The following is a 21551-nucleotide window of genomic DNA, read 5'->3' as shown; positions in this document are numbered from 1 at the left end:
GTAGGTGTTGCTCATCTTTGCTTGGACACCAGGACTGTGCCAGTCAGAGACTACACGCACTCTTCCTCCTGACAACAAATGGGGCCTCTGCAGCTCTCCCATTTGCAGTCTGTCCCAAACAGAGTTAGATTAATCACCCAGCACCATTCTCTGTAAAAACTGGGTGGTCCATATATTTATAATAGGACTGGGATGCTAACAAATTTATATTTGTCTGGTATCTGCATTTAATTTTTCCAGCAGCTGGTGGAGAGGAAAGGAGATGAAAAGAAGTGACAGGCCTGAGTCATGTTGTAAATTGTGTCTAGGAGAGTTGACTGGCTAAATTGCCTGAAAAGGCAGTCCAAAAGGTCATGGCTGACCAAGTGAGATACTCCCGTGTCCATTCCCAATAGGCCATTTACATGTGTCCACCTATTCCGGGAGTGAATAAAATGTAATGGTATCCTACTTTTGACCCTGAATTAGAAATTTTTTTGTCTTGGAGTTATAAGAATTATTTCCTCACAATCAAGATGCATACTGTTGGATTGGATTAAGATAAAAGCTTAATTAATACTTAGTACTTTTCTTAAGGCTAGCTTTGCTCAGATATGTTTAAATTATTACAAGTTACAGGCCCACTTAAGAACTCTAGAAGCAGAACTCACCTGCTTTATTGCTACAGTTAAAGAAGCATTCTTGCACAGCAAAGCCTTAATGGCAGCTTGTGAGCCTTTCAATATTCGTAGTCTCCTTGGCCTGGCAAAATAGTAGCCCCAAAGCCACAATAAACATAGCAGTGCTGAGAAACGTCAGAGGGCCCATTACATAAACGTGCTTTTTTATAACCCAGGCATCTGATTTCCACATTCATATAAAGTTATATATTGTCATATCCCACTGTGCCTTTGGAGGTGCCTAGTCTGCTAACTACAGATGAATTCGTTTATATCACTTCCATTTTTTGAAACATTGCTAGGGTTACACTGATGCTAGTTGATCACTGACAGTTGAACAAAATCTTTCGAAATCATATAGATTTCAGAAATATTGCACCCTAGCCCTTGTGGCAAAGCAACCAAATCTGAGGGATTTAATGAACATTTGACTTCTTCCTCAGAATGGCCTCAAACTCTGAAATAACATTTTAACTCCTCTCAGATATCACCTCACCTTTTTTTTTTTTTTTTTTTTTTTTTAAAAAGGCATTTTTTGCCTTCTATTATCAGTATATTTCTAGGAACAGAAGCTAGAATGTTTAAATGACTGTAGTTTTCAGTCTCTGCCTGGCAAAGGAGTAAACTGTGTCTATTTGGTATCATTTATGCGAAGAATAATATTGCTTATTTGTATATCCATGTATTTTATTCCCATAATTAGGCTACATCCATATGCCCAGGCATTGTGAGTGGTAGAATATGATTTGGCAATGAGATTTTAGTTCAAAAAGGGGTGTCCAGGCAGATTTGTTTGAGCAAGGTCTGTATCCTGGGGTTCATGTTTCTGTATATTCTCTGCAGAAATCATGCCCTGTACAAAATCCATTTGGGAAAATAGACTTTACCAGAGCAGAACAGGAGAGGCCACTTATGTACAGGGATGGCTTTTTGATGGGGCCAGTATGACTTGCAGAGAATGAGCATACCTTCTGTCACTGAAGCCATATTCCAAGCCAGTGGATCAAGAGTCCCTGGGCTGTGCTCATGATCTCAAGTGGTGTTGTTGGCTGGGAGACAAATGGACGCAGGGTAGTGATCCTGAAGGTGAGCGCAAAGTCTGGCAACCACAGGAAGGCAGGATAGTCAGGCTGGCTCTAGAAGCTGAAACTGAATTTTACAAAATACTGCATTCAGTCTACATTGAGACAGAAGCTACAGAACACAGCAAATTCATACATGCAGCAAGTAGATTTTAAACATTTCATTCCCAAATCTCAATTGGAGCAGAAGTCTTTCCCCCTGGGAAGACAGTAGAAAACAAAGCAACAAAAGTAAAAATCAAGAGATCGATATTAAAAGCAAAACAGGGAGGAAAAGATATCTCTTCATGGCACAGCTAGGTAATTACATAACTGTTCCAAGTGGAAGAGAAAAGGTCAACAGGCAGATGACAGGCTGGTGCACAGAAAGCTTGTGCCTAGCAGGGAACAATATTTCACAGTGCATTGGAAGAAAAATCAATGATTATGCAGAAGTGACTACGAAAATGCCAAACTGTATGGACAACATGAAAAACTGAGGAAGCCTGGGTAAGACTGTCCCGCAATGCCACACAGTGTCATGGAGAGAGACATCCTCTAAACTGCAGGACATTTGAGGTAGCACCAAACTCAGCAGAGTGATGGGAACAATGTCAAAATTAACTATGAAGTTGTACCAGATGGCAGAAGAGGGAGTCAAGGCCAGAACTTGGCAAAAAGAGGGAAAATGTTAGCCATCAGCCTGTCTGGATAGCAGCAGGAGGGATGAGATATATGAGCAACCTGGAGGACAAGCAGGACACTACTCAATAGAATGAAAGCACAGCAGTGAACAGATAGGGATTATACAGTGGGAGATTGGTTTGAAGACCACAGTATGTTTAAAAGTATAGAGCTGCAGCTGGTTTGTATCAAAGACCACTTTCAGAGGACTATGGGAACTCTCCAGTCTCAGCAGAGCGGCAAAATGAAGGAGCATTCAAAGGAAAAATGCAATAAATCTCCTGGGATGGGAATGAAGTTGCAGGAATGAAAAAGTTCAGCAGCAGCATAAGGACTGCCTGCTCAGCTCAGGAGCCTGGGGCTGTTTTTCCAGGCTCCCGGCCGATCATGAATATTTACTCTTTCCAAACCCTTCTCTGACTGAGTTTTGGATGAGGAAAAGTCCTCCTTTCTGTTCTCAGTTTCATGCAAGCTCTCAGGTGGGGAACACTTCACCTCTCCACTTGGCCTCTAAGGTTGTATACATCTTTGAAGAGGTCCCCCTTTTCTCCACCATGTGTGCTCCTGGTAGTCTCCAAATCATTCAGGTTTCACAGAAGTCCGATATTCTGCATATGTTAACATAGCCCCATAACACAAAATGGACTGCATAATTTGATGTAGATACAGAGCACTCAATGAAAATAGTTCTGCCAAATGTGAATTGTAGAATATCTGTGATTGGAAGGCCTGTCTGGAGTTCTTTTGATCCAACCCCCCACTCCAAGATAACTTCAAACCTAGATCAAAACTACTGGGGGCCTTGCCAAGTTCAGTATCATGCCCAGTATAATGCAAGAGTGTTTCTGTTCAGGCTTAAGGAGGCATTTTTTCACTGTAAGGACAGACAAGAAGGTGAACAGGTTGCTGAGAGAGGTTGTGAAGTTTCTGGTTTGGGAGATTTCCAAGCTCAGACTGGATAAAGCCCTGAGCAGCCTGGTCTGACACGAGAGCTGATCCTGCTCTGAGTAGGAGGTTGGGCTAGAGACCTCCTGAGGTCTCTTCCAGCCTGGATTATCCTGGGATCATATGAGGAGCTATGCACCACAGCTAGTACTGAAATCTCCCACCCACGCGGATGAATTCCAGGCTGAATGTTGGAGTAATTTATCCATTTTGTTCCCAATGAACAAACATCCCAAGCATATCTGCTTGGTAAGGTAATCCTATGCTTTCAGGCATAAAGGTTCAGCATGGGAACCTTCATAAATGTCTTCAGAGTAAGGAAAGTTGTTACAAATTTAGTTTGTTTTTTTTCTGCCATTGCTCTCACTTCTCTGAGAGATCCTTTGATACGTGATCATCTATAGGCCCTGCAGACTCCCTGGCAAGCATCCCTTTTCTAGGATCTATTATTAGTTTAGAAGTTTGTAGGAATTTGTATCTCAAATTCTTTTTGTCCTGATTTATTGTGTGTTTACATTTAGTCAGATAGAAATTGTGATCCCTCATTTTTTTCTCATTTGGATATGACTTCAGATTTTTGAAGGATGCCTTATTGCATTTACTATCATCCCTCACCTTGCTGTTTCACCATGCCAACACTTCTCCGCTCTTCCAAGAGGCTTTGTTGACAGGTGGAATGCATTTATTTTAAGTCTCTGCTGTGTCTTTAAATAGGCCCCATGCTCTTGATTCAGATGTCTGACAAAAAACCAAAGGATAATGTAAAAATAATTTAAAAAAAATAAATTTCCAATGTTGCTAATGTCCCGAGGGACAATGACACAAGTCCTTCAGCTCATTTGTAGAGGAGGTTGAAAAACCCCCGGGGGTCAGTGGCTGGAGGGCCTGTGTCCACGACCAGCGAGCCTTGTTGGGACATGACAACCCTGCCCACCGCGGAGCCATCCCCTCCCCGCGCAGAGCCACCGCTCCGCTCCCGGCTCCGTGGTGAGGGGCGACAGACGCTGGGGTGGCACCGCAGACCCTGGTGCGGGCAAATGCCGCTCCAGGAAAGTGGAGGCTGGCAGTTTCCTCGTTTCTCTATTTTATTCCAGTGCTGAAGATCTGCAAAACAAGTGCAAGCTCTTGTCAAACCGCGCTCGGGGACTGGAGGCTGTAGGGGTGAGCAGGATGTCCCTGGGGCAGGATCACTGCCTCTGGCCTGCACCGCCAGAGCATGTCCTTGGCTCGAAACGGCTGCCTGAGTTTGATCCTAAGCAAATCATGAACATTAAACTCCTCAGGAGTAGCCATTTCTGCAGTAATAGCTAAATTATAGCCCATACTCTGAATGAAACCAAATTAGGTTTCCATATGTAGTATTTATTTGGGCAATTTCACTTAACCTTGTCATCTTTTAATTCCTTCTATACCTTGATTTAGTAATTTCTGAAATTCTTTATAGTTCCGTTTATTGAGAAAACCACAAGAGACCTGAACTGAGTAATTTTCTGTTTCTGCAGTTTTGTATTTTAATAGCAACAGAATCGTCTGTACATAAACTCTTTAAACAATAAACATCTTTATCTGCAGTGGTTTAGATGTTTATTATCTTTGTAGCACTTCTTTTGCAGAACACAGTACTACCTTTACAAGAAATTGAATCGATTTGTAGTCAAAGTAGTGATTTTGGTTATTTTTTGATTTTGTAAGAAAAAAATGTAACATATAAAGAGACAAAACATTGTAATAATGCAGAAAATACTTAAAATGGTAATTGATCAAATTAAAGATCTCTGATTGGACAGTGAAATAAATGCTGGACTGTAAATTAATATCAGCCCTTAAAAATTGCTGACAGTAATATACCTCTAAGGAAATATACTTCACAGGAAAAATTAGGCTATATTCCAGCCAGTTAGTGTCATGGAAGAGATAACTGAATTCCTTGCTTTCTTGTCAACCCAGTAATATCATGTAACTCTTTTTAAAAGTTCATGTAATCAACAGTCCTTACGCTGGTATACATTTAATAGATTGAATCTTTTTTTTTTTTTTAAAACCGGTCTTTTCATCATTTCTTCTGTTCTTCTGTTCCTATAAAGTCTTCAGGAAAAGATGGGTTTTTTTGGAATCACATCCCACAGGTTACGTGCAGCACAGAAACAAAATTCATTAAAAAGATGATGCAGGTTTGTGCAACAATTTCTGAGGAAAGTAAAAAAGAAGTATATTTTCAAAGAAATGGAGCCACTTGCTGCCGCATCAATGGAAAGAAACAGACAAAAGTTCATCAGGACACATTGCTCTTTGCTTCAGTTACTTGTCTGGTCCTTCTTTGAAATGTAGTATCATGGTTGTGGGAGCAAGATCAGTCATCAAAGGCAGCCGTTGCCATGACTGCTAAGGCTCGATTAACTCTTGCAATGCACAGAAATGAACTAGAGGGACTGATGGCAGCTGTCTATGCCGATGCCACCGTGCTCCTATGTACATGGATGGCAAAGGAATTGCTCTTGTTCTATACCATGATTTTCAGGCTTAACAAAATGCAGCACGTACTTCAATGCAAGAAGCTTTCCAGGGACTTTCAATCAGCATCTCAAACCACAGATACAAACTGGAATATCCTGATGCAAATTGAATATGATCTTGATAAGATGGCAGCAGCACTTAAGCAATGCCCTTCCATCTCCCCATTGTAAGAATTTTTTTTTCAGGCATTCCTTTTGTTTAATGTTGCCTGGGCAGTTTTGTACAGCTGAACCACTTTACTGGCAATGAGGAAGGGCATAAAATCCATTGGCAATGAGGAAGGGCATGGAAAATCTAGCAAGTGGGAAAGAAACACATGCTTAATATGCAGCTGAAAAATAATTTTTAAAGCCCTTCACATTCAAATTGACAAAGTCATTTTCTCCCTGCTTTCCTCCATACTCATAAACAGTTGCTGGTACTGCCATAATGCAGCAATGTTGGGGAGAAGAGACAGGGCGAACTGCTAAAGCTTTTCAGACCTGTAGCCATGGAATGGGCAAGTCCTGTATGGGCACGCCCCTTGGGGCACACTAGAAAGCAGGACAAGACACTGAACTCATCCAAATCAATGGGGAATAAAATTAGGATAAATGGGACGCATAGGAGCTTTCTAAACCACCTTTCCCACCAAGGCCATTGTAAGGGGGAGCTATGCACGAGACCTGCTGGCCCCTCAGTACTTGCCACATCAGCCCATGCACGTGCCCTTCTCCTCTTTGCTCCCAAATCTTCTCCTCTTCTGGGCCCACCGTCATATGGGTGTTTGCAGCTAGGCATTTCTTAATTAACTATCAACAGCCATTAAAGTAAACCCTGAAACTTCACTGCTCGGACTTGCACAGATTTTCTCACCATATAATTTGCTACAGATTCAGCTGTACCAATCTTACTCTTTAACACCAAGGCACTATATCCTAATATTGTCCAGACAGAAGCTATCGAGACAGGAATAAAGCAACTGGGCTACAACACAAAAGTGAGGTGCTAGTCAGGGGCTGGGGCGTGAACTCAGAGGTACAAATAGTCCTGAGTCACTTCTGGTTTTTTTAGTGGTTCTTGGTTGCCACCTGATGGCCTGATACAAGATTGCAAGAATTAAATTTGAAAAGGCACATTCTTTCAGAAAGAGATGTCTTACATTTTATTAGATCCACTGATATCTTGAAAAAAAAGTTTCTCAGCTCAAAGTCTTTTCATGTCCTGCTAACACAAGTCTCTGCTCTGCAGTTAATAAATTACTTTTCTTCTGACAGCCATAATTGCAATATACACAGAACAACTGTATTTTATTTGTATTTAAAAGTAATTTCTCTCTGTATTTTGCAATTTCCTTCCTTAAGATGATGACAAAATATCTGGAAGACAATGAAATCATCAGGCCTGGAATGGCCATTAACATGGTAATGCTGCCATGTTTGATCCATCCACCCTGATATTCCCCCACTAGCCACAATGAGCACCCCAGCTGCCTGTCACTCTGGCCCTCTTGACCACAGTAGCAGGTTTGCCTTGTGTGACATAATCGGTGTCCTGATTCAGGTGTGGTGTGGAGCCACAGGGATGGCCAGCTGGCACCCTGGGCAATCCTGACCACATGATTTGTACATCTTTTTGTCCCTTTCCCCATTTCTTGAGCCTACCTTTCTCTGTCCTGTCCTTACTTTTCTCCACTTCAATCCCCTTTCATTTAAACAATTCACCCCTAATTATCTTTTTCCTAAAGGTCCTATTTTTCCCTCATGCATATCCAGCTTTTGTATTTTTGACACATTTGCTTAGGTGATCTTAGCCCTATAAAGTATTAGCGATGCTGCTGGTCTGTCAAAGCTCTGCTCCCAGAAAGGTTCTCAAAGCTCCCTCCAGCCGTCTTTGAAGTCTGGCTGTTCCTCACATCACTTCCCCCTAAGCACTGGTGAAACGTGGCCAGCCCTTATGGTGCTGCCTGTAAGTTTTGTTGGCACTGTACGTTGTTATCTGTCACATGCAGCCAATTATTATGTTGTGTCCAGTCACTGTCAATATCCTTTTCAATGAGTTTACCTCAAGTCAGGACTTGCACCCTAAAAACCTTTTTTTTTCCTGCTCATTCCAGCTGTTTCAAACATGTGAGAAGCTCTTACTGGCTGCTTAATTTCTTTTAAAAATACTGAGGCAAAAATACTGAGGCTGAAATGGTTTGGAACTAAGGGACTGGGCTCTACATATATTGCTCTGGTGAAATCCTGGTGGCTGAAGGGTGGGCTCTGCCTTGGGACCATTGATGTGGCCGACAGAGGCAAAGGGAACATGAGGTAACTCATATCTGGTCATGGGTGTGGATATGAAGAGAAAGTATAGAAACTGTCAGTTGTCACCTATGACCTTTACTTGCTTTTTGTGTAGGTGGATGAAGATGCTACAAAGAGGACGAGAGCAGGCCGTCATGCATACCACCTTTTGTTTGCAGCAGCTTTTAGACTCAAAGAAAACAATGTTACGTATCGGTACTGAGGAAAGTGACTGGGGCACAATCTGCCAGCTCTGCTTAGGAGATCTGTTGCCACGGGCTGTTCTTTCCTGGGGTGCTCTAAAGTGTTTCTTGAATCCACAGTCGGAGAAGTTCTTCTGAGGGCATCACACGCACCATCAGATCACATTGCTCAGCTTCTTCGCTGCCACAGAGTATCAGCTGGGTGGGGGACTCTGACACTTTCTGTAAAACAAATGCACTCACTCACTGTCAGGCTGATGAGATAGTCTGCCTGTCTTCTACTTTTCCCCACAAACCGTTCCTCGCATCCTTCCTGCCACAACTGCCCAGAGACCCAGTGCTCAGGAACGCACAGCCACAGAAGCTGCTGCCTGCATTCTCACTTGAACTGAACGGCACGTTTAAGATACTAACTTAAACATACTCCTGACTGAGCGAGAAAAGCAGCTGCTTTTGATGATTGGTTTCTCCTCACCAAGAAGTAGATAAGCTCAGTGCTGGTACCAGGGGACACGGAGCGCTGTTGCCAACGACACAGCTGTTTTGTTCAGGCAGCAGCTGGTCGGGCAGGGTCAGTCCCGGCCTCCCAAGCTGCTTCCCCCCAAGTACCAGGAGCATCATCTGCTCAGGGCTCTAAGGCGAAGGCAGTGACAGCCATGCAGCCAACTCATGTGGGCTGCTTGACCCCTGCAACTCAACTCATCACACCAGAACGAGCAAAGCTGCCTATGCTTGTGTCTGCTTTTTCAGCCTGCCCCATGCTCCTGTGAATACCCAGCACCCTAAAAACCAATAAAGCCCAGTAAAATAAGTTACCAATGTGTCTGGCAGGACAGCAATGGGGCAGCAGGAATACTGAAAGATTTTACTTGTTTTCCAGGTAAGAAAGGGGAGTGTCAACGCAGCCACAGCAAAGCCAGCAGAGGAGATGAGGGCAGTAACCAGCCACATGGATGTGCCACCTAGAAAGAACGGAAGCGGAAAAAGTTCTGAGAGACTGTGAGGACAAACCACACAATGCAGTCAGCCTTCACCCTCTGCGGCTGTGCTTCCCACCCACCCTGGTGAGATTGTTGACACACTCCAGGAAAGGATACCAGTGTCAGTGCAGGAGGCCACACTCCTGAGCCTTCCTTTTTTACCCCACCCAAAGGAACAAATGGGCAGCACATTTGCAAACAAGACAGGAGATAGTGGAAACAAAAGGAAGAGCTACTGGGGTATCCTTCTTGGGCGTGACTACACCAGGGGAATAAGAAGGCTGGATGTTACCTTGTGCCCTCACGCACTGTGTCTGGCTGAAGCTGCTGCTCCTGTTGATCGCCTCAACGTATGTCTGAGCTTTTACACAGTATTCAGGTCCTGCCTCCATGGTGTCCAGGTGAACCACGGAGCTGACCTCCTTCACCACCTTCTGCTGCATCTGCCACAGACCCAGGAGAGAGGGCATCAGAACTCAGGGCAATGACCTGAGAACAGGAGACCTGATGTTCAGACTTCACTGGGAGAAAAGGAAGGAGCAACAGGAGGTATTAGAAAGGACAGTGTGAATAAGAAGAGAGAGGGCAAAAAGTAGCAACAAGGAAGCACAGTGGAGCGCAGAATGAGACCCCATACACCTGGAAGGGTAGGAGGGGATGTAAAGAAGGAGCTGGGAGGCAAAGAGGCATAATGGTGATGTTGGGTGGTAACACCAGCCCATGACCTGTGGGGGACTGCGACCTTACTCCCCAGGTGTAAGGTCTTGACTGATCTCAGTTTTTGCTGGGATACCAAAATCATGCCTGTGCTAGCATGATATGATGGGAATGCCAGAACCATGCTGTGATAGTGGTGTGAGGGCTGTGCTGTGACTAGGGCACATAGAGGGGATGGACTAGGCTAGTGAGTGAGTGAATTTGGTGTGTGCAACTGTAACACACTTCAGCGATACTTTAACCACATATGAACACCAGTATATAATTTTCTTGCAATAAATAGGACTCCATTAACTGCTAGTAAAATGAAGTTGCTATTCCCAGTCTCCCCAGTCATGAGAGGACAGATAACAATTAGCTAGTTGCTCCTAATTCTTGTTGTGTTGCAGAGGCAAAGCCCGTGCTTGCAGAAGGCCTGATCAGCTTTCAGCATCACATATGTACAGACACCTCCAGTGAGCCAGTAGGACTCTCCGGACAGGGCAGGTCCTTCTTTCCATCAAAATATCCTTCTCCACAGAAATGTGATCTTGAGGGCCATTAGTTTGAAAAGATTTCAAGGACAAAATCAGGTCAATGACTACCTGGGGTGTGTAACCTTTTGCAAAAACCTCAATCAGACATGTCAAATGTGACCATTTTTTTTTTTAAATTAAGTGTTCCAGTAGAGAACTGAACATGTACTGACCAGCAAAACCTGATGTTGTGATGGTCCAGTTGGTAGAAACTATTCTGATGTTTGGAATTCATGTTTAGGTTATTAATATAATAAACTGAAGAAGAGTTAACCATTCATAAAAGGCAATCAGGTACAAACCTATATGATTCTTTCTAGTGACAGAAAGCTCATGGACAAGGTTGATCTCATTTACTTGGATTTCCAAAAGGTAGTCAAGATTATTTATTTCAAAAGCCTATTAAGCTAACAATCATGGAATAAAAAGGCATCAGAGCTGAGTGCACTAATCAGGCTGCAATGGCCCTGACCAGCTCTGCCTGGATCCCCGTCTGCACCCTGGCCCATGGTCCTGGTCCATGGCCCAGGAGCCTCATTTAAGCTCAACCTAGGACCTTCAGTCCCAGTCTGAGCTATGCTGGAGGTGTGCCTGTCTCCAGACTTGTCTCCAGGATGGACCTTGGACCTACATTGTGTGTAGCTTGTCTTCTGGATGGACCCTTGTAAAGTACATTGCAGCCTTGTCCCCCAGTCCTGGCTCTGGTCCTACCTCTTTTTGCTCCTGGCTGGGGTCCCTGTGCAGACCTTGGGCCTGGTCCATCGCTTGCCTTCTCTGGATGGACCCTCTTGCCAGTATCTGGTTCTGCCCACTGTGGTCAGACCCTGTGGTCTGTGCTTCACTGGGGAGGGCACTGCTTGCACTGGGATCACCCTTAGCTCCTGTCTTGCCTGCTCATAGTGAGCTTCCTGATAAGACTTATGTATGGTTAAATTGCTAATCCCTTCTCAGAGTGGAAGGAAGTCATGGTGGAGGCCCATGCAGATCTGTGCTCACCACTGTATTGCTACGGATGATCAGGAAGAGAAAGGGAAAACTGATACATGCTAATGATACTAAAAATCCACTTCAGCATAATAAAGATGACAGCCAACTGTGAAGAATGGCAAGAGGATCTTGTAATAAAATGCCAAATTAAGTTCAACACAGATAAATGTGAAATGGTGCTCATGAGAATTTTTCCCCTTCATTTTTACAGTCAGTGACTGGACCTGAAGTCGAGCTCCCCCGTCAGAAACAGGAACTTGGGGTTCAGGTTTCATGGAACAGTCAGCTCTGTGGTAGTCACCCATGTTAACAATTGCAGGGAGAAGAAAAGAGTGTGAAGACTTGTTTTGGTTTATGGTGCTAACCCACAGTGCTCCTGCACCTTGAGCTATGCAGGTTTACTCCCTGCCTCTCTGGTAAAGGCAGAAATAGCTGGAAGGGCTTCTACAGTTCTTGGCCTGAAAAAAGATATACAATGTAAAACTATTAGAGTGGTAGGGAAAGTGAATAGGGAATAACTGTTCTTTCTCCCTCTCCCCCCTAAACCAAGTCTGAGACTGCACAACAGTTAAGCTGCAGAACTCCTGACTACAGAAAGTTGTACATGCTAAAAGTTTATATAGCTTGAAAACCAGAACTGATAAATTAATGGAACAAAAATTCATCAAGGGCTATTAATGATACCACTTCTGGCCCAAGAATTTCCTGGAGCTGTGTCTCTGAAAGATCATAATCTAAGTCTAATTACACACAGGCTCTTTCCTTACTATCTTCCTTGGTCATCTCCATTGCCCATTGGCAGAGAGAAGATCCTGGGTTTGATGGTCCCATGGTCTGACTTTATATGGCTGATTTCACACTTTTAGGTTGTATGGAAACAACAATTTTCCAGGAAAAAAAAAAAAAAAAAGATGTCTAGTGAAAACAGAAGGACCTGAATGGAACATAGTCACACTTCAGTCTTACCTAGGTATAAGAAATGCCCTCAACTAAGCAAGTTACAGCTCACTGTCACAGACAAGCTGCTGTACAAAAAACTCCTGAGAAAACCATGTCAGCACCTCAGTGTGACACCTTAACCTTGGTCTGAGTAAATCAAATGATGTTCAGAGAAGAAAGTCAGCATAAACACCTTCAGTTCCTGACTTCTGGTTTCTTTCAATAGTTGAGGTCTCTGGGAGGATTCTTCTCCCAGAGTAGGAAATGTGGAAAGAACAGACAAGCTTCTCCATGGGGGTAAGAGCAACCCATTGGTATGTGGAGAGGAATGTGGCACACACTGACTCCAGGCAGGTCCTCCAGCCTCACAGTGGGAGCTTGGGCTGGCAAATAGGCCCTGGGCAGCGTCTGTATGCTTTCACTCTAAGTATCTGGGCTCTCTGTTATTGCCCAAAACCCAAGGGTAAAACTCACCCTACTCTCCTGGCCCTTCTTCCAATAGAGAACACAGAACTGAAAGGCAGGCCCCATGTCTTCCAGCTCCACTAGTAAATGATACCCATCTGCTATGACCTTCATCAGAGGTGGGGTCAGGGAAGCTGCCAACACAGAGAGAGTACCATTATCACATCAGAGACAACCCTTAAAAACTGTCTTCCTTCTCCCAGCGAGGACAGGAAAAGAAGCTGCCATCGTGAGCACAGTAACATTAATCTGGAATAACAGCTGGTTGTTTCAGCAGGGCACAGACTTCTCCCTGCTCTACCTCCCAGTACACCTAGATACAGCAGCAGGCTTTGAGCAGAAGGACCATGACTGGCATTGCAAATGGGAGTTTGGCAGTAGCTGAGTTGCACAGAACTTAAAAGGTTTTGAATTTCCTGCAGTGGAGGAAGTGTCTGGCTTGAGGGTCCTGTGTGATCAACAGCAGCAGAATCAGCTGGGCAACCAGAAGTTGAGACACCTGATCAGGCAAGTTCTGCTCCTGGGCATTAGCTTAGCACTAACAAACAGAACAGGAGCTGTGAAACCACTGCTTCTTATGGGAATTTTGGCAGTTATTCAAAGGTGAGAAAAAAAGCAATGAGACTCAGGATAACTCTGGCAGTTTACATGAATCCTGATTTTCTTTTAGTGTCTACATGGTTTAGATAGACTTGGGCTGATGACCTGCTGTGACTTAAGTTTTTGTGAATGTATGCAAGTAAATCTGTAGGTGATTTGCTTCATGCTTAATTTTATATTCAAAGCTTGGTTCAGTCTGGGGTTCTGCTGTGAGGAGTATTAGTGAAAAAATCAGAATCAACCAAGCAGGGATGAAACTACACACTGTACAATTGTGGACTGGGAATCAAGGTAGTATTGAGATCATATCTGCACTACTTATCTACGCCATTCTTTACCACTCTGTTGTAGCTGAAACTGGTTTCAACCTCCTTGCTTTCAAGAAAGGAAGGAAAGCAATGTATAGCCACATACAGAAGAGATGTTCTTAATAGAATTTGCTCTTACATCCAGTGAATTGCCATTAATACCAAGCAATATGAAAACATAATATCCAAGTATGTTCATGAGTGTGCCGCAAATGGGAGGCCTGGAAAACTACTTTATACTTTTAAATGAATAGCTGAGAATCTGCTTAACATGATGTCTCAAAAGAAAAAAGTAAAAAAAAAAGTGATAACAACCCTTGGAAGTTAAAAACAACTAGTGGGCCAATATATTAATAAATGGACATTGCAAGATGCAACTACTAACCAAACATGAGCATTTTATTTATCTCTGTGCTGGCACACTACTTATTATTTGAATTTTGATAAATGAAGAAGTAAGACTGACTCAACTGTTAGTTTTAGGCAGATCTTTTAAAAGCTTTTTCCATGTGTTATCATACTTTAGGTGTATCTATCTACACCTAAGGCTTTGACACTGGAGCTATTTAGTCTAGAAGTACTGTGGGCTGTACTGATGTTCTGACTCTCCATGAACCACACATGGAACTTGTGGGTTGTGCTTAGAATTCCTTAGTTCCTCTCAGACTCAGTGCCAGGTTTCCTAAGAGATGTGAAAGCAGAGGCAAGGGAAACTGAGCAGTGAAAATGCATAAGGGAATTTACAGTGAATTTTCTTTCTCCTTTCAAAATTTGTCCATGTATGCATATTCACATTGCAGCCCACTGCAAGCTGTACCCTCTGAACTTTCACAGCTTAGCCAGAGGATTGTACTGAGATTTCTAAGACAGGACCAAGCTGTCAAATACTGCACTCTACCATAAGAAAGTAGATGCTTTTCTTCATGAAGATGGCCAAGCTAAGGAATAAGCTTCCCCTATCTCTGCCTGACCCTGTGGTCTGGGGCTCAACTCTGTGCCAACATAGCTCCTGGAAAAGGGAAGGATCTTCCATCTAAAGCACTATCTAGAAAACACTTTCACACCAAGAGACACACTCACCAACTCAGGTGGCATTTCTGATGGTGCTGATCCAATGACTGATGAAGGCTTAAAATTTGGTCAGTTCTGGGCTCAGACAGGCAATTTCTTTTCTGCCTAAAACAGATGACTGCTACACATCCCAGACTGAGAGCTGCATTCTAATAGTGACCTCAACAGAGGTTTTCCACCACAGTTTTTATTGCTGAAAGTAGTTGACCACATGGTAGAGAACAGACATAATGATTCCAGAGAAACACTGGAAATAGTATGCTAATTTTAGGCTGCATCATGATTCTTGGGTTGAACTGGGATGCAAGCTTTGCATGAGTTGGAAGGATATGGAGAAAATACCCTGCACTGCTAGGACTGCAGCAACAGTATCCATTTTTCTTTCCTCTTCTGAGGTTACTCTATTTATCAGACAATGTGGGAAGAAGGAATCAGGTCTGGATGGTAGCAGGGTTTCCAGGACAGCATGGGGCAGATAGAGGATGACATGGCTGTTTTCTAGAGTAAGTGCTTCTGTAGGATCAAGTTCTGGACCTTCAGAAGTGACTAGATAACATGGATTAGATGGAACATTGACAGCAACCCTGATTGATCAGAATTCTTTGAAATCAGGGGCAAGAGTGGCCAACTTGCCAAAAGAAATTCCTGGAGTTGTCTCATCTATCTTTGAAGCCCTGGAAATTCAAGCCCTGGTAAATTCAGCCCTGGATCAGGAGGGACTCGTTGAAGAACACAGTATGGTTGTCTAAGAGTGAAACATCCTAAGCCTGCACGAGAGAAGCGGAGAAGTAGGATGTGGTCTCTGTGTTTATGGGCTTCGTGTGACATGCACAGTACACAAACATGCACGTGAGCAATCTCTCAACGCCAAATTCTGAGAAATTAAGACAACCAATGTATCTTAAGCTGAAAAGCAGGACTCACTTGTGATGCGATTGAAGAAACCTTTCAGGGTGCCCCACTCTGATCTTCTAGCACCAACATCTGCCCTTACACGCAGGTTGTAGGCCACAGTGGCTGAGATATCCTCTGTGATGTTACACACTGTGGCTGTGATGAGTGAACATTCACAGATGGGAATCCAGCTCTCATTGGCGTACTCTCGTTCATACTCCCTGAGGAAAGGAAAAGAGAGAAGACAGGCAACAGTCTGATGGGAGATATATCTGTGGCATGGGCTAAGGCTGCTTGCTAATTCTTTCCAGGTGAAACCAGTACTGGGATACCTGGAACTGGAATACCAGGAATGTATGAAATCAGTATGGGTGTGTTTTAGATCTTATCTAGAGAAAATCTCCCAGAGCCAGTTTATTCATGAGCCAAATGCAGTATGATATTGTAGGAGGTGGGGATAGCCAACGCAGTGTTGATGCATCAGATCCTGCCCACTCATTTGACTTGATCATCCCCGGTAAATCAGAATTCCAAAGCCATACTGTGAAACAAGTCATAGCTCGAGATGTATCAGAAACCTCCCATAATGTGTGTTAAATGTTTAAAACATCAACACTGAATAAATCTCCAATGTTTTCTCTTTCCTCTTCTAAATAAACTGTTGCTAATCTTCCTAAACTATTTAATTCTTTGGACAGAGAGAGTTTTCACATGGGGGCTTAATGCATGCCTTGGATTACTCAGGTAATTAACCTGTAAACGGTCTCAGAATTATCTCAGTCTCAGAATTATTTCTTTTCCCTACTTGTGATCAAGTTGGTTGGAGTATCAAACTGATCCTGTGTCTGTGAACTGAATAGTGCTCAAGATATCCAAACGGTGCAGAATTTTAAGTCTAAGTAAACAGTGTTCAAAGAGGAATGAAGAAAAAAACCAGAAGTTACCCCTGAAACTCAACAGAGTATCTCACAGTTTCTCCCTGGACAATCACAGGACTCCAAGTTAAGAAGTGTTTCATGTTGGTAGAAAGAATAGAGATATTCTGAGGTGCTGGCAACAAAGCATCTTCACCTAAAATTCCCAGCAAAAGGAAAAAAAAAAAGGAAAAAGGTATATGAATGTACTAGAAAAAAATCTCAGAATGGTGCAAAACTGTGTTTTGCATCAGATATACACACTCTTAATTTCACTACTGTCACTTCAGTGTTTCAGAGTATTTTACAGAGAATTAAAAAATGACAAGCAAAGAGCAATGACAGAGCAGTTAGGCTGGCACTGCTTACTGAAAAGCAGAGCATGCCTTTTCATATTTCAGAGTTTTTCATTGTATCAGTAACAGTGAGAAAAGGTCAAGATTTTATAAAGCCATACAATTCAATTTAATGAAGTCAAGTAACAGATACTCTATTTCTCTCTGTAGAATGTTCCAGTGGATGTCATGGTTCGAAATGTGTTATTTCTTTCCAGGCTTGTCTGGACTGGACACTATAGAAGATCCTACCTCTGGTACAGCTTTTTCATGTTGCAGGATTCTAATAATATAAGTGCTTGTAGGCCGTAATCAAAGTACCTCTTAATAGAATAAACTTATTCAGTGGACTATAAATGAAATTATTACATTACTCTGAGGTCCTCAAAGCATAAGTAGGGGGTTGTACCTACAGTGTAGTTAATTATATCCTATGGCATCTTAATGTAAAATCCTTATCAGCATTTGGACCAGCGCACAGTCAGGATTCCCGAGGGACACATCCTGCACTTTACTATGGGAACAGACTTACCTCTCTCTGTTCTGCTGCTTTCCACTCCCAAGGAACCACTGGAACGGAGGAATGGATGGAATGGTTGCACCCAACCCAGCATAGCAGTTGTCACTTCAACACTCCCCCAGAAACAAGGTAACTGTTCTATCACAATGTATCTATGTTACTTAAAGATAACTTCCTAATTATTATTTTTTTTAAATTATATATATCTATCACCAAACAAGGTCTATCTTCCATTAGTCTTTAACTATCTTTTAAAGAGGGTGTCTTCTTTTAAGATGTGTTCACCAAGTTAACCAGTTAATGTCCATTGTTCTACCCAAGATCAAAACCAGGTTGACAAGTCCATGAGCAATGTTTTCATGATGATTATTCTTTTAAAACATTGGAATAACATCAGTATTCTTTCTGCCCTTAGAATATTCACTGTATTCATAACTTTATAAAATCACCAATGATGTGGAGAACCTTGATGCCAACTCTTTTATGATTCTTTGGCATTAGATATATGGATCTGTTGACACGATGCTCAGCTGTTCTTTAAACTAAGAGTCAGATATTGCCATTTAGACAGCAGAAGAGTCACTGCCATATCAGCAGTTCTATCGCTTCTGGCCAGTTGAGGGTCCATAGTAGTGTCAAGGCAATTTTTGTCTTTTTTTAAAAATAAGAAGGCTTTATTGACCTTGGCTTTGCAGCTTAATCACCCATTTGGTTTCTTGTATTCTCCATGGTTCTCAACATTTAGATTGTTTGCTACTACTTTACCTTGTACTCTTGGTTCCCGTGTTCATTTGGGGAGTTGGCATACCTAAGTGTGTGAATTATGTAAAAGGCTTCAGTTACATGATCAGACACTAGTTTTTCCACATGACTCATGCACACAATGGTGTTCCAGGTCTGAACAGGGGTGTACTGCACTGGAGTGTTTCCTAATTTTTTTAAGTCATTGACTTTAGTACTTTTTGCATATATATATATATATATATATTTTTTTTTTTTGTATGCAACAGTTCTGAACCTAGAAAATAGACTAATGATGTAACAGCCCCAAAAGCTAAAGGAATTTCTCTGTAAGCTAAATGGTGAAAATGAAAGCCATATGTCTTTAACTCATAGAAACATAGCATTTTAGACAACAATAATAAAATATGCTAAACAATCTCTTTGGCTCTAATTCTAACCTGAAGGCTCTGGGAACATCCTCTCCCTCATTTACTGATTGCACAAACTGACTGCAAAAGGCAAGACCCTAGTACATACCCCTTGCCTGTTCTTCTCCCCAGCACCAGGGATACAAAGCCTGGACTCCCAGGCTAGGCAGGAACACGCTGTCTTCTGACCTGGTGTCTGTTCTGCACAACTGCAGGGGTGGATTTAGACATAAACATTGAATCAAAACGTGTTATTTGCTCAAAAAGGAGACTAGGACACAAATTTTTGTATTTCAGATCAACACCAAGAGGATGGGGGACATAGTGTATGTTATCCCACCTTTCTCTCCTACTGCCTGTCACAGTGTAGAAGACAAAATTGGCTAAGTATGCAGCTGAGCAAGGCTCAGTCACTACACGCACAGATAAAATGGCTCCTGTGCGGATACAGTACACAACTAGCCAGGCCTTAAACAAAAATACAGTAAAAATAAAACCAGATTTCTTTATAGTTGCTCAGCTCTGCCATCTTTTGAAAAACATTTCCCATAATCTTCTTTACTCCACAGAATAAACTTTCAGAGTTTATGCAACTTGACGCTGAGTCAGTGGTTTCCATACCTAGCTACCAAGAACTATAAATAATGATCCAAAGTGTTTTCCTGGCTAAGGAAACTATAACAGTATTTTTTCTGAGACAGAGAAAAAAAATGCAGCAAGACACAACCTGAATTCAGGAGCGAAGATGGCACATTTAGAAAGACAAAACTGAGCAAAATTCAAGCACATTGGCAAGCCATGTTTGCTTTCCAGAGGACTGACCATTGCAAAACCACTGAAGTGTAGTCGGAACATCTGAGGCCAAATTCCTTCTCAGAGATGCATTTGGAGCCTTCCGTTTACTTGGAGAAGCAGATTACAAATTGCACAACCTCCTTCCCGGGTAAAGGAGACCCTCAGAGAACACTTTAGAGCTATTAACACCTTATACCCTTCCTCTCTGATCCACTCCACAGGCAGAGCATCCCCTGCACTCAAAGAGACCAGCAATAAAAGAGGACTTGAAAGTTCAACGTCCCACTGAAGAGCAAAAGAGCAGAGACAAATGCAGTTTTAGTAAGTTAATTTTCTTCAAACTGAAATTCCCCCTTACATTTCAGAATTAACTTGCAGAACATAGAATTTATGATTGTCTTCTTCATTTGCTTATGCTAGTATTAATTTTAGACAAAGAATTAAAATTCCACATCACCTGACCTCATACTATTTGGCTTAAGTTTTGTAAAAGCACGTGTAACAAAAGGGAAAAAGAATTCTTGTTTCTCACAAGCCCTTCGTCTTCTGACTTAAGTCAACTGAAGATATTTTAGCCATTTACCTGTGAGATTTGATGCAATCAGAGCGCAGAGGAAGAAGCAGAGGAGCTTTAGTAACATTTTGCTCACGCTTGTCGCCTTTTCCCACATTCATACCCTGTTGTGCAGCTCAGAAACTTCCCATCCTGGACAGTGAGCTCTATCTGAGCCAGCCATGATGCGAGCAGGGTGGAGGCTCCAGGGGAATACTGCAAACACTGCTCCTCGACCTGTCCGTGCCAATGCCAAAGTCATATGTGCATTGTTTGTAAGGGTGTAGTTACAGGGAGTGCCCAGGTAATCCGATTTCTTTACAGGTCTGTGCAACTGCTCAACTAGATGACATAACTCGGTTTCACTTTGTAATTATATGTATTAAAAAAAGACATTATAAGGAGGAAACAGGATTCATTGGATATTTCCATGCAGTTTATGTAGCTGTAAGAGCTCACCTTTCTGCTCAGCCCCCAAACTAGATAGATCTTGATGCTTCCACGCACCAGGCAAGTTCCCCAGTGTTACTAAGGTATGCCTGTAACCACAGACCTCGCACAAAGGACTGGTGAAGGACTGTGGGCCTCTGGGCTGGCAGAAGGGATTTGTGTGCTCCTATTTATATTCAAATACTATTTTTATGGAAGCTGTGTTGGGTGTGTACTGAGGAGGACATTGTGTTTTCAGATCTGTTTTGGTGCAGGCACATGTATCCCACGGTTCTGCCATGTGCCAACGTCCACTGCTGTCCACCTCACCTCTTGAGCAAAGGCAGGCTCTTCAGCTGGACGCAGCTCTGAGACCTTCTTAGAAACCCAAACTGCGCACTGGCTCCAAGGCTGGAGCAGCAGCTACCTTTGTGCTTGTGAGGCTGGTTTATTCAGAGGCCAAGGGAAAGAAAAAAAGTAGATGGAAGATTTTTATGTTCTGCAAAATGACACTTAAATTCAATTAAATTCTGACTGTACAGATCATGGCAGAAAGAAGACAAATCCTGTCATGTGTTTTAGCTCTGATGAAAGTAAGTATTAGAAACTTCTCCTCTAAAACCTTTTACTTCTCCTTACAGATTGTCATGTTAGAAAGGGCTTTTTTTTTTTTTAATATTTCCTTTCTGATACCTTTTAATAGCAAATATGTGCCTCCTGTTTTCACTAGTGAACTAAAGGGATCTGTCAAAATATGTTTAGTCCATATTTTCTGAGGATAAGAAGGATCTTTTTTTATTTATTTATGAAAGAATAAAATTTGTATTCAGTTAATCACAGGTCTCCAGATTCTCAGACATGAAGGAACAGCACAAGCAACTACACTCCAAAGTTTGTTCTTCTCTTCCTTTCCTCTTTCTTTCACTTATTTGCTTTCTTCTTTCCTTCATTTCTTCCTTCTTTTCCTTTCTCTGCTGTCCCTTTCCTTTCCTCCTTTCTTTGTTCTTTCTGTCCTCTTTCCTTCCATCCTCTTTCAATTTCC

At 42.5% G+C, this 21551-nt stretch overlaps 1 protein-coding gene and 1 long non-coding RNA gene across 2 annotated transcripts; one reads left to right on the top strand and one right to left on the bottom strand.

Moving 5' to 3' along the window:
- Positions 1–7949: 7949 nt before the first annotated feature.
- Positions 7950–20223, bottom strand: IL20RB (interleukin 20 receptor subunit beta). Its single transcript, XM_009965925.3, has 7 exons — positions 20111–20223; positions 16757–16883; positions 15843–16033; positions 12949–13073; positions 9609–9759; positions 9153–9298; positions 7950–8558 (listed from the first exon to the last, which is right to left on the bottom strand). Exons 1-7 carry the CDS (start codon positions 20196–20198, stop codon positions 8433–8435), a joined length of 954 nt encoding a protein of 317 aa, XP_009964227.3. The 5' UTR covers positions 20199–20223; the 3' UTR covers positions 7950–8432.
- On the top strand, positions 17315–20807 carry LOC116959367. The gene is made up of 3 exons (XR_004405807.2): positions 17315–17710; positions 19749–19848; positions 20769–20807. It is a non-coding gene; the product is annotated as an uncharacterized LOC116959367 (long non-coding RNA).
- Positions 20808–21551: the final 744 nt, after the last annotated feature.

This window comes from Tyto alba, unplaced genomic scaffold (assembly GCF_018691265.1).
Source record: "Tyto alba isolate M040663 unplaced genomic scaffold, T.alba_DEE_v4.0 Super-Scaffold_28, whole genome shotgun sequence".
Taxonomy (NCBI): Eukaryota; Metazoa; Chordata; class Aves; order Strigiformes; family Tytonidae; genus Tyto; species Tyto alba.
This window is presented reverse-complemented; position numbering and strand designations above follow the sequence as displayed.

Coding starts and splice junctions, on each gene's coding strand:
- IL20RB (XM_009965925.3), bottom strand. CDS start 20,198: ATGTGGGAAAAGGCGACAAGCGTGAGCAAAATGTTACTAAAGCTCCTC. Junction 16,884..20,110: donor GATTGCATCAAATCTCACAG/GTAAATGGCTAA, acceptor TGGGAATTTTAG/GTGAAGATGCTTTGTTGCCA. Junction 8,559..9,152: donor CTGTCCTGCCAGACACATTG/GTAACTTATTTT, acceptor TTTGTTTTACAG/AAAGTGTCAGAGTCCCCCAC.